This window comes from Pecten maximus, chromosome 3 (genome assembly GCF_902652985.1).
Source record: "Pecten maximus chromosome 3, xPecMax1.1, whole genome shotgun sequence".
Taxonomy (NCBI): Eukaryota; Metazoa; Mollusca; class Bivalvia; order Pectinida; family Pectinidae; genus Pecten; species Pecten maximus.
Genome location: NC_047017.1, coordinates 13,939,514 through 13,952,995, shown reverse-complemented (window position 1 = coordinate 13,952,995; position 13,482 = coordinate 13,939,514). Strand labels below are relative to the sequence as shown.

The window sequence follows — 13,482 nt, the reverse complement described above, 5'->3', positions numbered from 1 at the left end:
CACATCTCGAGATTCCTTTAATTAAACATATGAATATAATGTGTCTCTCAAAATCTTACCACTGTTATGCTTCCAAAACAGATTTTATGTGTATTGATGAATAGCTGTGGTGATGATCATGGATGATCATAAACATTTTACAATTGGACCTTTACCAATACAATACAGTGAAACCTGTCTAATCTCATCAAAATGCATACCGATATATACTGAAACGAAAAAGAAACGCAACTTCAAATTGTAGGTTTAATAAAATAATACTTGTGAGCATTATGTTTAAATTTCATATGTAATAGTTAATATTGAATATTGATGTAACATCCTTTAAATGTTTAGAGATTTTTAAGAACAGGTCACTTTGCTAGAAGGTCATGATTGGTAGTACCCTACGTGAATCCAAGTTGAAATGGCAGCAGTTTTGAAACCGTGCACTAATATCGTGTGTGTCCTCCTCGAACAGTTATCACATCTCTAATTCTTTGTTGCATTGAGTTCATCAGGGCATTGACTTTCCGTATTGGAATGTTATTCCATTCTTGGACGAGTGCATTTCCTAACTGAGGGAGGGTATTTGGGGGGTTACGGCGATTTCGAATTCTTCTGTCTAATTCATCCCACAAATGCTCGATTGGGGACAGGTCGGGGCTATATGGAGGCCAATCTATAGGAACAATGTTCTGTGTCGCAAGAAAGTCTCTACAGACTCTTGCAACGTGTGGTCTCGCGTTATCTTGCTGAAAGGTTAGATGATGCTGCCTAACAAACGGCACAACATGGGGCCTAAGGATCTCATCCCGATAGCGTACGGCCGTTAAATTCCCATTGACTATCACCAAAGGCGTCTTCAAACCATGGGAGATTCCCGCCCAAACCATAACTGATCCACCCCCAAATCGGTCGTGTTCCAAAACACAGGCGTCAGCAAAACGTTCGCCTCGACGCCGGTACACACGTTGACGGCCATCTGCTCGAAATAACGTGAATCGAGATTCATCGGTGAAGAGCATAGACCTCCAACGTCTCATAGGAAAACGTCTGGGCATATGTGCCGTTGCCCATTGCATACGACGTGCTCGACGTTGCGGTGTTAGTGGTAAACCAACGTACTGTCGCCTTGCACGCAAATTAGCCTCACGCAGTCTGTTGATCACTGTTTGGGGATGAATTCGACGGTTATGATTACCAATCGTATTCCTTGCCGTTTCAGCGGCCGTTAATCTCCTGTTACGCAGGTGTGCCAACCTAAGAACCCGGTCTTGACGTCGCGACGTTACGCGTGGACGTCCTGATCTCGGCTGGTCATCGACTCTTCCTGTTGCGTTAAGACGTGAAACTAATCGACTAATAGTCGATTTGTGAACTCTGAATTGTCGAGCGACGTGAAGTTGCGTGTTCCCTGCCAGAAGCATCGCTATAGCACGTCCTCTATCAACCTTTGATAACCGTGGCATAATTGTAAAAGGAATTATTGTTTGCAAAAGTATTGGCGATGATGTGGCTCAATGTTAGTGATGAATTGATACTGGTTTGAATGAAAAAAGAACGCATATGTTTGTACAGGCACGGTTTTTGATGTTTTTACCGCGCCGGAAGTGCATAGGTCTCTAGTCACACTTGGGTGATTTTGAAGATTGGTATGGGTGTTAGGCAGGGTGCATGTTTATTTCCGCGATTTTTATACAGATATGTATATTTAATACAAAATTAATCACAATTTTCCATGTTGCGTTTCTTTTTCGTTTCAGTATATATACTTGTATCAAACCAAATGCCATGATCTAATCAATCAAAAAAAAGAAGACCTGTATTCTGACGATTAACTTGTTATTTTGACGATCAACTTGTCACCATAGAGTGTTGGATTGGACAGGTGTTATTGCAAATACATGTATATACCAAGGTAATTATTTTTGAAAAATTGAAAATCTATTGACAACTACAGTATTCAGAAAACATGATATTTGGTTTTACCAAATAACAATTCAAAACAGAAATTATTTAGTTTTCATTTTATTTTATTACTCTTGCAAGTTTAGGAAATAATCTTAAAGCATTCATTGTGGTGATTCTGCTCAATTCCTGGACATCAAGTTTTTTCCTAGTTGCAATGTAATCACACGACAAGGAGATGTTTTTAGGTTCATTTCTCACCTGAAAGACAAAACAACGGTTTTAAAAGTCACTGAAATTCTAAAAAGGTTAAGTTACTTAAAAATTCTGCCCTAATACTTAGGCTGCATAATTTTTATACTTGATAACAAAATTAATCTTGTTGATTTGTAAAATCAGTACCTATTTTAAATCTGATTTAATTTTTAAATGATTTAATGCTAACTAATTTAAAAGTTGGGTCCTTAGCATGAGAAAAACACTACATCATACAAATGTGATAGGTCTTTTGGGGTCTCCTGTAACAACTGCATAGGGACATGGTATGGATACAATGTATATAGAGAATACATGGTCAGTGTCTTAAGATATAAGCTGTTGGCTATTGGCGAGGGTAAAGAAAGACAAAAGTGGCGAGTCTTTCTGTCCCAAGCCAAAAATGCAGCTTATATTTTAAGACACTGACCATGTATTCTATTTATCCTGCAATAGTTAGCCTATCAAAAGTAATCATTTTGAAGTGAAACGGTATCAACAATGATCCAAATATGTTCGCCTTTTAAACATTGTGTCGCTTGGAAGTAGGTCAGTTAAATTGACGCGTGTGCTAAGATTCCAAAATACAGCTGTTTTCCGTCACTGCCGTATACAGCAAAAATTTATATGGTGGGTACATTCCGACAATGCAGTGGCAGTTGCAGGATAAATGTATGAGGAATGATCATGATCTACCAAATATTCAGCTACTGGTACATATATACTATATAATGTATGAGAGTTAAGCAATATTATTGCCAACACTAGAAATACACAACATGGTGATATATTGAGATTGATTTGTACCAGCATGGAAGTTAAAGAGTCCTTACAATACATTTTTAATCCCCATTTTAAATTCATACCGCAGTTATTGGTGATACATTACTGATAGTAAACAAAGGAGAACATTGAAAAACACATTTTAACTTAACATTATGAATTATTTATGTATATAATGTAACATGTACTTGTGTAATCATTGATCTCACTGATGTTACTCAGATGACAAAACTCTCAAGAAAGACCACCCCCATTATAAGACCATCTGATGCCTGCCCAATATATAGGTGGTCTCATAAGAGGGGGACCACTGTATATGTAGTTATATTTCCAATATCAAATTTGCTATATCATTAGTGTAACTATCATTCCTGGAACACACACCATGTAAAAGTTCAGTGATTATGAAAGTCTTTCATTGTATGAGGCAGAAATATGCATTCAAACCCCACAGTACTGACTAAATTATGTTAAAATTCCAATGAATGCCATTTCCTCTGGTTGTTTTAGGTAGTGACATTACTTCCACCAGAAATTCAAACATTGTATTATTCTATCATGATTAACATGTGCAGTTCTTCACAAGGACAATGAAATCCTGTGATTCCTCCGAACACAGATGTGAACTAAACACTACCTTTGATCTTGATTAATGATGCGAAAATATATACACTGGTAGTATCTCATCTGAGATATTAATATCATGCTGCATACCAAGTTTAAGGAGAATCCGCTCTTATTTACTCAAGTTATCATACACACAAGGTTCTATGGCAATAAAATTACAAAGGGCCATAACTCTGTAAATTACAACTGAATGGGCCCGATAGTCAAATGCATCCAAGATCTTATTGATATAAGGCTGCGTAACAACTTTAATGAAAATATTTACTCAAGTTATCATGTGCACAAGGAAAAGTTGACAAACAACGACTAACAAAAGACCATCGCAATAGGTCATCATGAGCTTTTGGCTCGGGTGACCTTAAAATGGAAAATGACATAAAATACAAACATCTTTTTCTGGTCCAAGTGCTGGGGAGTCTGACTCGAGTAGAATATTTGTGATTGGTAGGCGATGAACAAGTTTGCTCTGAAATAAATCAAAATGTAAAGGATATAGCTTGCCTTAAAGTAATAAGCTAGAATCTTATGTTACTGCAAATAAACCATCACCACAAATTGATGGATGTCCTAAATCCACAATTAGACCCTCCCACTTTTTTTTAATTCTTCACCAGAGTAACCTATGAACTGTAAAAAAACGAAACAATGATCTCACTTATTCAACTGATAACATAAATTAAAATTACAAATGTATCTACAAAATATGGTGCCCCATACTATCTAATGTGTCTAGTGTTTTAGTCCTAGATTAAATATACCAGTAAATTGTATCACATCACACTCGGTATCAGGAACTGGGACACAGTATGGGAGCCCAATCTAACACTTTAATGTTTTAGTCCTAGATCTAATGTACCAGTATATCATACAGCACCAAACTCAGTATCAGGAACTGGGACACAGTATGGGAGCCCAATCTAATACGTTGATGTTTTAGTCCTCAACATGTACCAGTATATCATACAGCACCAAACTCAGAATCAGTAACTGGGACACAGTATGGGAGCCCAATCTAGTACGTTGATGTTTTAGTCCTCAACATGTACCAGTATATCATACAGCACCAAACTCAGAATCAGTAACTGGGACACAGTATGGGAGCCCAATCTAACACTTTAATGTTTTAGTCCTAGATTAAATGTACCAGTATATCATACAGCACCAAACTCAGTATCAGTAACTGGGACACAGTATGGGAGCCCAATCTAATACGTTGATGTTTTAGTCCTCAACATGTACCAGTATATCATACAGCACCAAACTCAGAATCAGTAACTGGGACACAGTATGGGAGCCCAATCTAGTACGTTGATGTTTTAGTCCTCAACATGTACCAGTATATCATACAGCACCAAACTCAGTATCGGGTACTTAGTGTTTCAGTCCTAAATTCACTAACCTCTGGATTTCTGACACAAGATGGTGGTATGGAGAAGAAGTAGCCAGCCTCCACACCTGCCATGGCCACAGCTGGCTTACCATCAAAGGCATGTAACAATACCTTATCTGCACCTGAAAGGAATTTCGAACCACAAACCCATGAACATTATGTTTATTAATTCATTATCCTGAATGATTTTATATTTGTGCACTATGAATTTCATCAGAACTCAAAAAAAGAAGGTTCTTTTATTTCAGAACCGTTTTTTTTCCTTTTTTAAAAAGTCCAGAGATGAAAAGTGTTTTAAAACTTACCATATTCTCTTAAAGCAGCAATAGTTGGTCTTCCTGCAGATCTTGAATGTACATTCCTGCATCAACAATGATAGGCGTAGTGATAGAGGTATCTTAGCTGGTGCAGACATTATAAAGCTTATACATTATAAAGATGTTATAAAGCTTATACATTATAAGGATGTTATAAAGCTAATATATTATAAAGACATTATAAAGCTTATATATTATAAAGACATTATAAAGCTTACATATTATAAAGACATTATAAAGCTTATACATTATAAAGACATTATTAGCTCACTACCAGTTTGTAGATATTTTTGTTTTGTTTTTGTATTGATACCACAATCAAACAAATAAAGTCAACTAATAGTTTGCAGCTCAATTTTAGAAATTGCAAACTATTTAAATATTACCAGTATACAGATTTGAGGATTTTTTTTATAGTGGAAATCTACAGTTTTAGAAATCGTCACAACATTATACAAATTCTGAGTAAATCTTGATATTACTTACACAGGCAAATCATACTTCTTTGCAAGGTCAACCTTCAAGAAAAAAAGATATGTTTTTTAACATCATATTGGTCATCTTAAGAGCTATACAGTTATTTTTCAAAATGCCATAAACAACTGGGTGAACCAAAGGAAATAAAAGAAAAATTCCTCAGTGACAAAATTCTCTTTAAGATCTTGAATTATCTCCCCTTACCATAATGCTTAATGTCTCTTTCTCAACAATTCCTTCCTACTTCTTCCCGGACAAACTATCTTTGCAGAAATTGATGCATTATGATATGGTTTTACTGGACAAATCATAGAAGTGTGACACAGCATGGACAAATAATGGCAGTATAATGAGTTATTTTTACAGTACAAAATTGGCGCTATAACGGTTTGAGTGCACAAATGGTGCTGGTATATTGAGGATTTACTATACAATTGTAATAGTTTCATTGGACAAATGATGGCAGTATCATGAGATTTACTAATGGTGGCAGTATTAAAGTTTCTTTTGACACATGGTGGCAGTATAATAAGGGTTTACAAAACAATTGGTGCAGACTTTATTTATCTCAATACGAATGTGAATGATTTATGTAAGAGATCCTTAGGGAGACCATTGACCAATAGGGAAGCCTTATTGATAATAGAGCCAATGATTATAGTCAACAGAAAAGTTTATGGAAACAAAGTATAACAAGTTAATATTTACGTGTATAAAATCTGTAAATGTACGCAGGAGTTAACAAATTATTTCTTTTCTCCACAGATATTGGCCTAAAAATCTAAAATACTGGGAACATGATGGAATGGTACCTAAAGACTTGCCCTGTATTTGGAATGGAGATTGCCATGAAACAATTTTAAAGGAGTTTGAATTACGATGATTACAGAAATATACATTTTGATGTCTTAAAGCCAGACATATACATGTGGAATGTACAGATGATGGTGGAAGGACTACATTTTCTTGAATCCTTAAGTTGTGCTTATTTTGTATAGTCATCTTAACATGATTATTATCTGAAATCCCAGGACACTTCCAGTAGGTGATCCATCATATGTTATTATGATGTTTACTTTTACATATTATTTATTAAACTTTTGTTGATTTTATGTCATAAAATATCATGCTAGTCATATTTGTCAAACATTGAAATGTTCACATAATAATCAAATACTTAATGTAATTGTGAAATGTAAATTTTTATAAATGCATACAAAACTGTGGTAAAATGAGTTTGATTGTACATTGTGTATGTATAATAAAATATTACAGTTGAAGAAATATTCATTTTATAAGTGGTAATAGAAAGAGCTTTTGGGGCATTTTATGCTCCTGTATGCAGTGAAAATGTCTTTCAAACTAGGTACAATATTAAAGATGCCATTTAGAATTTAGGCATATAAGAATTACCCAAAATTTGGAATTTGAGAAAAATTTAAAACTGAAAAATGAAGTAGAATAGCCGAAGTTGGCAGAATTTTAAAGTAGAGGAATGAACCAGAAAAAAAAACTATATTCAAAATTTTGTCTTGGAGAAGTATATGTTATCTGTATCTGTTGTACAAGGATTTTCTCGGATTAGAGCATGTTATCATCTATTGTACAAGGTTTGTCTGGAATAGTACAGAAAAAAACCAGGTTTCCTGTAATATTTACATAAGTACATCAGTTTTGAAGAAATGTTAAAAATTCTTTAACATATATCAAATTTAAATAAATTACTTGTTCATACCTGCATCTTTAACACCTGTCTTTGAATGTCTTTGTCCTCTGGTCTCACACAAATTCTTGGCTGGAAATCCAGGCCTATCTGTTTTAAACAACCAAAACTTGTACACAAACTATAAACATCAGTTTAAAGGGAGATAGTCATAAAAATAATTATCACATCACTGGCCTGTTCTGCCATGTCATAAATATCATAAGACATGTGTAATAACACTTTTGTGATATCATAATAAATATGTGATGTCACCTGACTGGGTAGACGGAAACGTCCCATCCGAGTGGGATTTCACCTGTCTTATATAGAAACGAAAATTGAAAGTTTTTTGCTTATGCTACAAATATGTATCATAAGTAGTAGTATTTGATGAATAGAATCTTACATTAGAATGTTATATTTGTGGCTATGTCATATAAAATTTATCAAACTCGTTGAACTCATTTGATAAATCACATATGACAAAGCCATAAGTTTAAGATTCTATTTATCACATAACTACTATCTATAATATTGAATTTCTTTGGTTTATTGCAATTGGTCCTATTAAACATAATATTTATTTATATACAATGTGGCAAACATTAGTGAAGGTTTGATATCTGGTATTTTGTAAGATTTGGAATCTGGTTCAAACAGACAGTGAGTCATCCAATTCGAAGATTCTGGTTCAAACAGACAGTGAGTCATCCAATTCGAAGATTTTCAAACACTTTCTGTTATTACTGGGTAAATTCAAGAATTTTATCATGACTTTTCAGAGACAGTGATAGGCTTTACTTTAATACCAAAATCACAGTTTTAAGTAACTTCCTATGACTTTACATCAAAGCTAAAACTTTCAAAACACGACACTTTTTTCCATCGTCAGTAACCCACAGTCCTGAGGTTCACACACAGAGACGGTCTTTGTGTGCGAGTGTCAGGACCATTGGTTACCTACAACTCCTTTAAGTCCAATTAGTTTTAAAGTATTAAAGCCTAATTCCAAGACTCAAATTTTGCAGGACAAAAACTTTTTGTAGACAAATCCAAGGACTCTTGTACGTTACGAACCAAGTGAATAATGATTTATGTATAATACAAACCTCCCCAATGGCAGCAATATGGCTTATGTTCTTTTCTATAATGGGTATGGCCTTCTCTACATCCTACAAACATCAAACAAAGTACCGATATTTAAAATCCATATCCTTAAAACAAATATTACCTTGGTAGATGTTCATCTTACTGCTATGTTTTAAAATATTGGATATCTACATATATATCGAAACATAGAATTTCCATTTCTTTTAAGAATTTTTCTCTTCGTATAACATCTATACTTTTAATTTTTAGAAGAGTGCTATTAAAAGTATAAAAGTTGTAGATGGGCACCAGAATATCAAAATTATAAATAAAGTTTTAACTTGTAAAGTTTGATTTATTTCTAACTAGGGGAGATAATCTACTACATGTGTAAAATTCAGCAGGGCAACTCTTGACGAAAGCTTTAGTCAGAATGATTTGGATGTTTTATCAACCTTTGTATATCAATCTGACGTTGATCAACACCAGACCACGTCCTTCATATAAATTTTAACAAAACATCGCAATAATGTGGACTTCATAAATATGGGGGCAGATGGTCTGTCTAGGTAATCTGGATAGGAATGAAAACACAATGCCTACCTCTAGTGTCACACATCTCTGGTCTCCGGTTAAAGCACCCTTAAAATACAGTAAAAAGATTCAGCAACTGTACAAAAGATATATTGTGTCGTATATCAAAATAGTGTATCCAATATTTTCATTATTTTGTATAAAGTCATTTTATTACATCCTAGGCCTAACAATCTGAGTAGCAATGACTGCTGGCTTCTGACATATTCAATTTCAATATGTAAAATTCTGCTGTAAAAGATGTATGCAGTTATTGCTGGCTTCTGAAATATTCAATTTCAATACGTAAAATTCTGCTGTAAAAGATGTATGCAGTTATGTTTAAGAAACATATGCAGGCTCTTCAATATTCCATGGACTGTGGTATAAATATGTCCTTAATTTGGCCACAGTTTCAATACCCATCCTAAAGAAATTCCTCAATTAAAATTTTACTTTGAGAATGCATAACAAAGTTTAAGAAACAGTCTTTACTTGAGACTTCACTTGTAATCTATTCTATACAAAAATGTGATGCTTTCCAGATTCCTATAGAAAATTTTAATAAGTTAATGGATTTTCCAGAATTAGCCTGACATTTTGTCAGCCTTTTTAAATTGGTACAACAAGGGGATGAGGACTCTGTAAGGAACATTAAGGAAAGCGGGACCTTTACCATTGTTACTTTCCAGTGCTCTATAACTATGAGACTTATATAACTGAACACAGGAAAACAATGACACATGAATCTGAGCTCTTACCTGGACAGGGTGAACACCAAGACAAGGGAATACAAAATCAGGATGTCTGGAAATTAAACAAAAATAAATAAATATACTGAAGATCTATATCTATGTGTTCTTCAAATATTTAATTTTGTTGTGAATTTCATTATCAAAGTGAAATAAAATTGAATTTATTTATTCAACATAATTAGTTCAAGCAATGTTTAACAACTGTATGTATCTGTCGGATAGTTCATCAATATCCCAAGTAATATTTTAGGGACCTATGCTCAATATTGTTTCTGCAAAAATTAGCCAAAACATTTGATGAACAAAATGTAAAGATAGGTCATTTTCTTGATTTCAGTCCCGAAAATTACCTACACAAAAGATTATTACATTTTCAGTTTTACATGAGATCCTGATCGGCCTACATCCGTTCATGTGTTATCTTAGTTAACATCAAATTTCTCTCTGTGTGAGTGATAAAACATCATATTACATGCCATACAAGGGTTTTACAATGTCACATAATTTCAGTCAACCAGATTTGTCGGACACATCTTCGCCAAGTTGCCAGAGAGCAATACATTTGTATGTACAAGACATACAAAACGCAGTTTAAATGTCATGTGATCATACTTTTAGCGTTCTGTGCTCCTGTTCTGATACTGAACTGTAATGAAACAGTTATTATAGCACTTTGTTTATCGATATGATGATTTTTCAACCCTGGCCCATTAATGCACTGGAAACCGAAACAGGAAGACATGTCCTTACCTTTGAGCCAGTTGCAGGACTTTATCAAACTGTGTGTATGTTTCTGTTACAACCAGGGCTCCTTTCACGCCAGCCTAAAGGTCATAAAAACGTCATTCAGATACCAGTGGTAGCTTAACAACCCTGTAATTCAATCAACCAGAGTTGTGACTATGAATATTATCTTTGAAACTGCAGGAATTCTCAAGATATGTCTACAGTATCCACAAGAACATTTTTCGCCAAGGTCTGAAAATTGGGCAATGACTGAAACTGAAGTCCTCAATTGCTTTATTATGTAAATTTCATTATAAGGCCAAAATAAAAATATAGTTGGTTTGGCATAACCCGCATGACCCAGAAAAAATGTGGCAACTCAAAAAAGTTTATTTTGAAAATCAAAACATTGTTTTTTAACAATTTTACCATTCTGTATATTTATGTCCGGAAGTTGCTGTGCAGGTTTTAAACTATGTCTCCCAAACCATGGTTAAAGGTTGAAAATCTGTTTTCAGAACTAAATAATGGTCGTGTTACAGCAAACCAAGATATTATTAAGTTTACCTGTTTTGCTTGCTGGATCACAGTGTCAATATCCTACAAACAGAAAAAGATAAATGAACTGAGATGGATATATGATTGAAGGAATGGATTGTTTCAGAAATTTGAATAACAGCACAATTTTTGGATGGCTTTTGTTTTTATAGTGGAATGTACTAAAAAAGTAACTTTTGAAAAATTGCTTGTAGATATGTCTATCAAAAGTTATAATAAATCTTGTATTATTCAGACAATCTTATAATCTATTGTTGCACAGAGTTACTTGTATCAGTTAAGTTCTCTGTTGGGCCACAAGGGGGTGTCTTGTCTTATATTTAAAAATAAAAAGCTACCTTATATATATATATAGTATATATGCATTTCTGGCTATTTATTTTAAAGGACAAGACATGCCTCTGTGGCTAGGCATCAACTGTACAGAATCTAATTAATGCACTTCTATTTTATTATCATTTAGCCATATAGCCCCGTACTTTTATATTTATCCATGTTTTAGCCCTCAGATATTGGTAAGACCTCAGAGCAATACAGACGTTTATTCCTGTTGTTGATGTTCTGTCTGATATTACTGTTGTACAGATACGATAACTCACTCCTGTCATATTACACCTTTGATTTCACAACGATTTCATTACAGTATATCATTTGCTCTTTGTTTCTTTTCTATAACAACACTACATATGTCCTGTGCTCACTGCTGGGCCAATGAATATAATATAATATATGTAAATTTAGCCAAATCTCATTAAATCTCGCGAGAAAAACTACTGAATTGTAAACAAAAATGGTGTCGGCAAAAATACCGGAGGGAATTACAAAATACGGGAATTTGGGCTCTCCTCCCGTGAGGAAATAAATGACTTGAAATTAAGGGAGATTTTGTCTCACGCCGGGAGGTATGGAATGTATGAATATTGCCGAGTTCTTGTTCTTGTTCTTTTATATTCCTCCAATATCTGGAGAACCGTTGAATATCAACGTGGATAATGGGTGGTGGCTTCGGATTTTATCAGCAAGTCCTTTAAGAATATATGCACTATACACATGCTTATCATAAACTTGAACTGAAATTGGGGATACTAGGCTGACCACATATGCGCGAGCAGTGACCACACTATAGAGTTATTGAAGATATCTATGTATCCTATGGAGAGGTCGTATTATATTATAGCAAAGCTGAAAATCCTATATTCAACTACTGGAGAGCACCCTTAATGACCACTTAACTTATGAGACAATTTACAATCCTATATACACTGAAATCTGGACAGTTCTTGACTATATAGGCACATCTTAAAGAAAGTTTGTGATGTCGATACCGTAACCCTATATAACAATAACCATCGAGGTATTCTAGATTGGAAATATGAACCTATGAGAAAACGATCATGGTGACGATAACGTTGCAACACGAAACTGGTGTAAGGCGTAACATAAACCCCTTGAGAGGGATTCTATCTGTCTGTAGTGCCGAGTTGAATATACCTTAGGTTAGCTAGTCCGAGTTTCCTCTGGCCCTGACACCATGTCTGGTGTAGGTAACTGTAGTCTACACCACTAATTTGGGACTCAAAGTAATGTTATAATTGGGCCTAACAGAGAACTTTACTTATACAAACAACTCCATGCTACAATAAAAAACCCAAAACATTAATACCCAATAAAACCTGCATGTTTCACATCTCACATTGGCTCGACTAGGCCGAGTTTCCTCTGGCCTACTCCTATACGTATATGAGGTCTTATTCCACCTGATTACATTGGTGGATAGTTACATGACAGTCTGTCAAAAGTTTCCTGTCTGTAAACCTCCAATATTATTGGAGTACCTCTGGCCCTGACACCATACATACTCGTTATTATGGTAATCTATTAAATTCGTAATACATGTTGATTAAAGGTTCAAATTGAGTGGAATAACATTTCTTCACAAATCATCTGATGTCAACTTCCATCCTGAACAACAGTATACATACAGTACAGTTACTGTATAGAAACGTGCCCTGTGGTCAGTTAGTTTAGTTCTATCTACAAGTACTGTACAATTAATTACACGTGCGCCAAGACATCCATTAGGACCTACAAGTTAACCTCATCAAAAGCCTTATCCACGAGATGGCAATGACAGTCCACCATAGCAAACCCGGGGGACGGGCTGTCGGCCTCATCTGTTTCAACACCTGCCATGACTTCCCTCAATATTGTCAACAATCCAGGGGACATAACTCATTTTCACTATTGGTGACTTTATGAACATTAAGGATGCGCACACATGGAACGAGACGATTACATAAACATGTGCACGTATTAAGATGAAGTTATAGTTTTGTT

The 13,482-nt window shown here is 34.7% G+C and overlaps 1 protein-coding gene across 1 annotated transcript; it reads right to left on the bottom strand.

The window, feature by feature from the left end:
• Window positions 1–1,994: 1,994 nt before the first annotated feature.
• On the bottom strand, window positions 1,995–13,388 carry LOC117323281 (putative deoxyribonuclease TATDN3). Its single transcript, XM_033878403.1, has 12 exons — window positions 13,243–13,388; window positions 11,155–11,187; window positions 10,612–10,685; window positions 9,868–9,913; window positions 9,137–9,175; window positions 8,554–8,616; window positions 7,475–7,552; window positions 5,749–5,780; window positions 5,251–5,306; window positions 4,955–5,067; window positions 3,944–4,021; window positions 1,995–2,151 (listed from the first exon to the last, which is right to left on the bottom strand). Exons 1-12 carry the CDS (start codon window positions 13,372–13,374, stop codon window positions 2,011–2,013), a joined length of 885 nt encoding a protein of 294 aa, XP_033734294.1. The 5' UTR covers window positions 13,375–13,388; the 3' UTR covers window positions 1,995–2,010.
• Window positions 13,389–13,482: the final 94 nt, after the last annotated feature.

Bases quoted from the DNA above. Each gene is read 5' to 3' on its own strand.
- LOC117323281 (XM_033878403.1), bottom strand. From the start codon at position 13,374: ATGTCCCCTGGATTGTTGACAATATTGAGGGAAGTCATGGCAGGTGTT. The intron at 10,686-11,154 runs GTAAACTTAATA...TATGACCTTTAG, and splicing joins TGATCCAGCAAGCAAAACAG to GCTGGCGTGAAAGGAGCCCT. The intron at 4,022-4,954 runs GTTAGTGAATTT...GATTTATTTCAG, and splicing joins CTTGTGTCAGAAATCCAGAG to AGCAAACTTGTTCATCGCCT.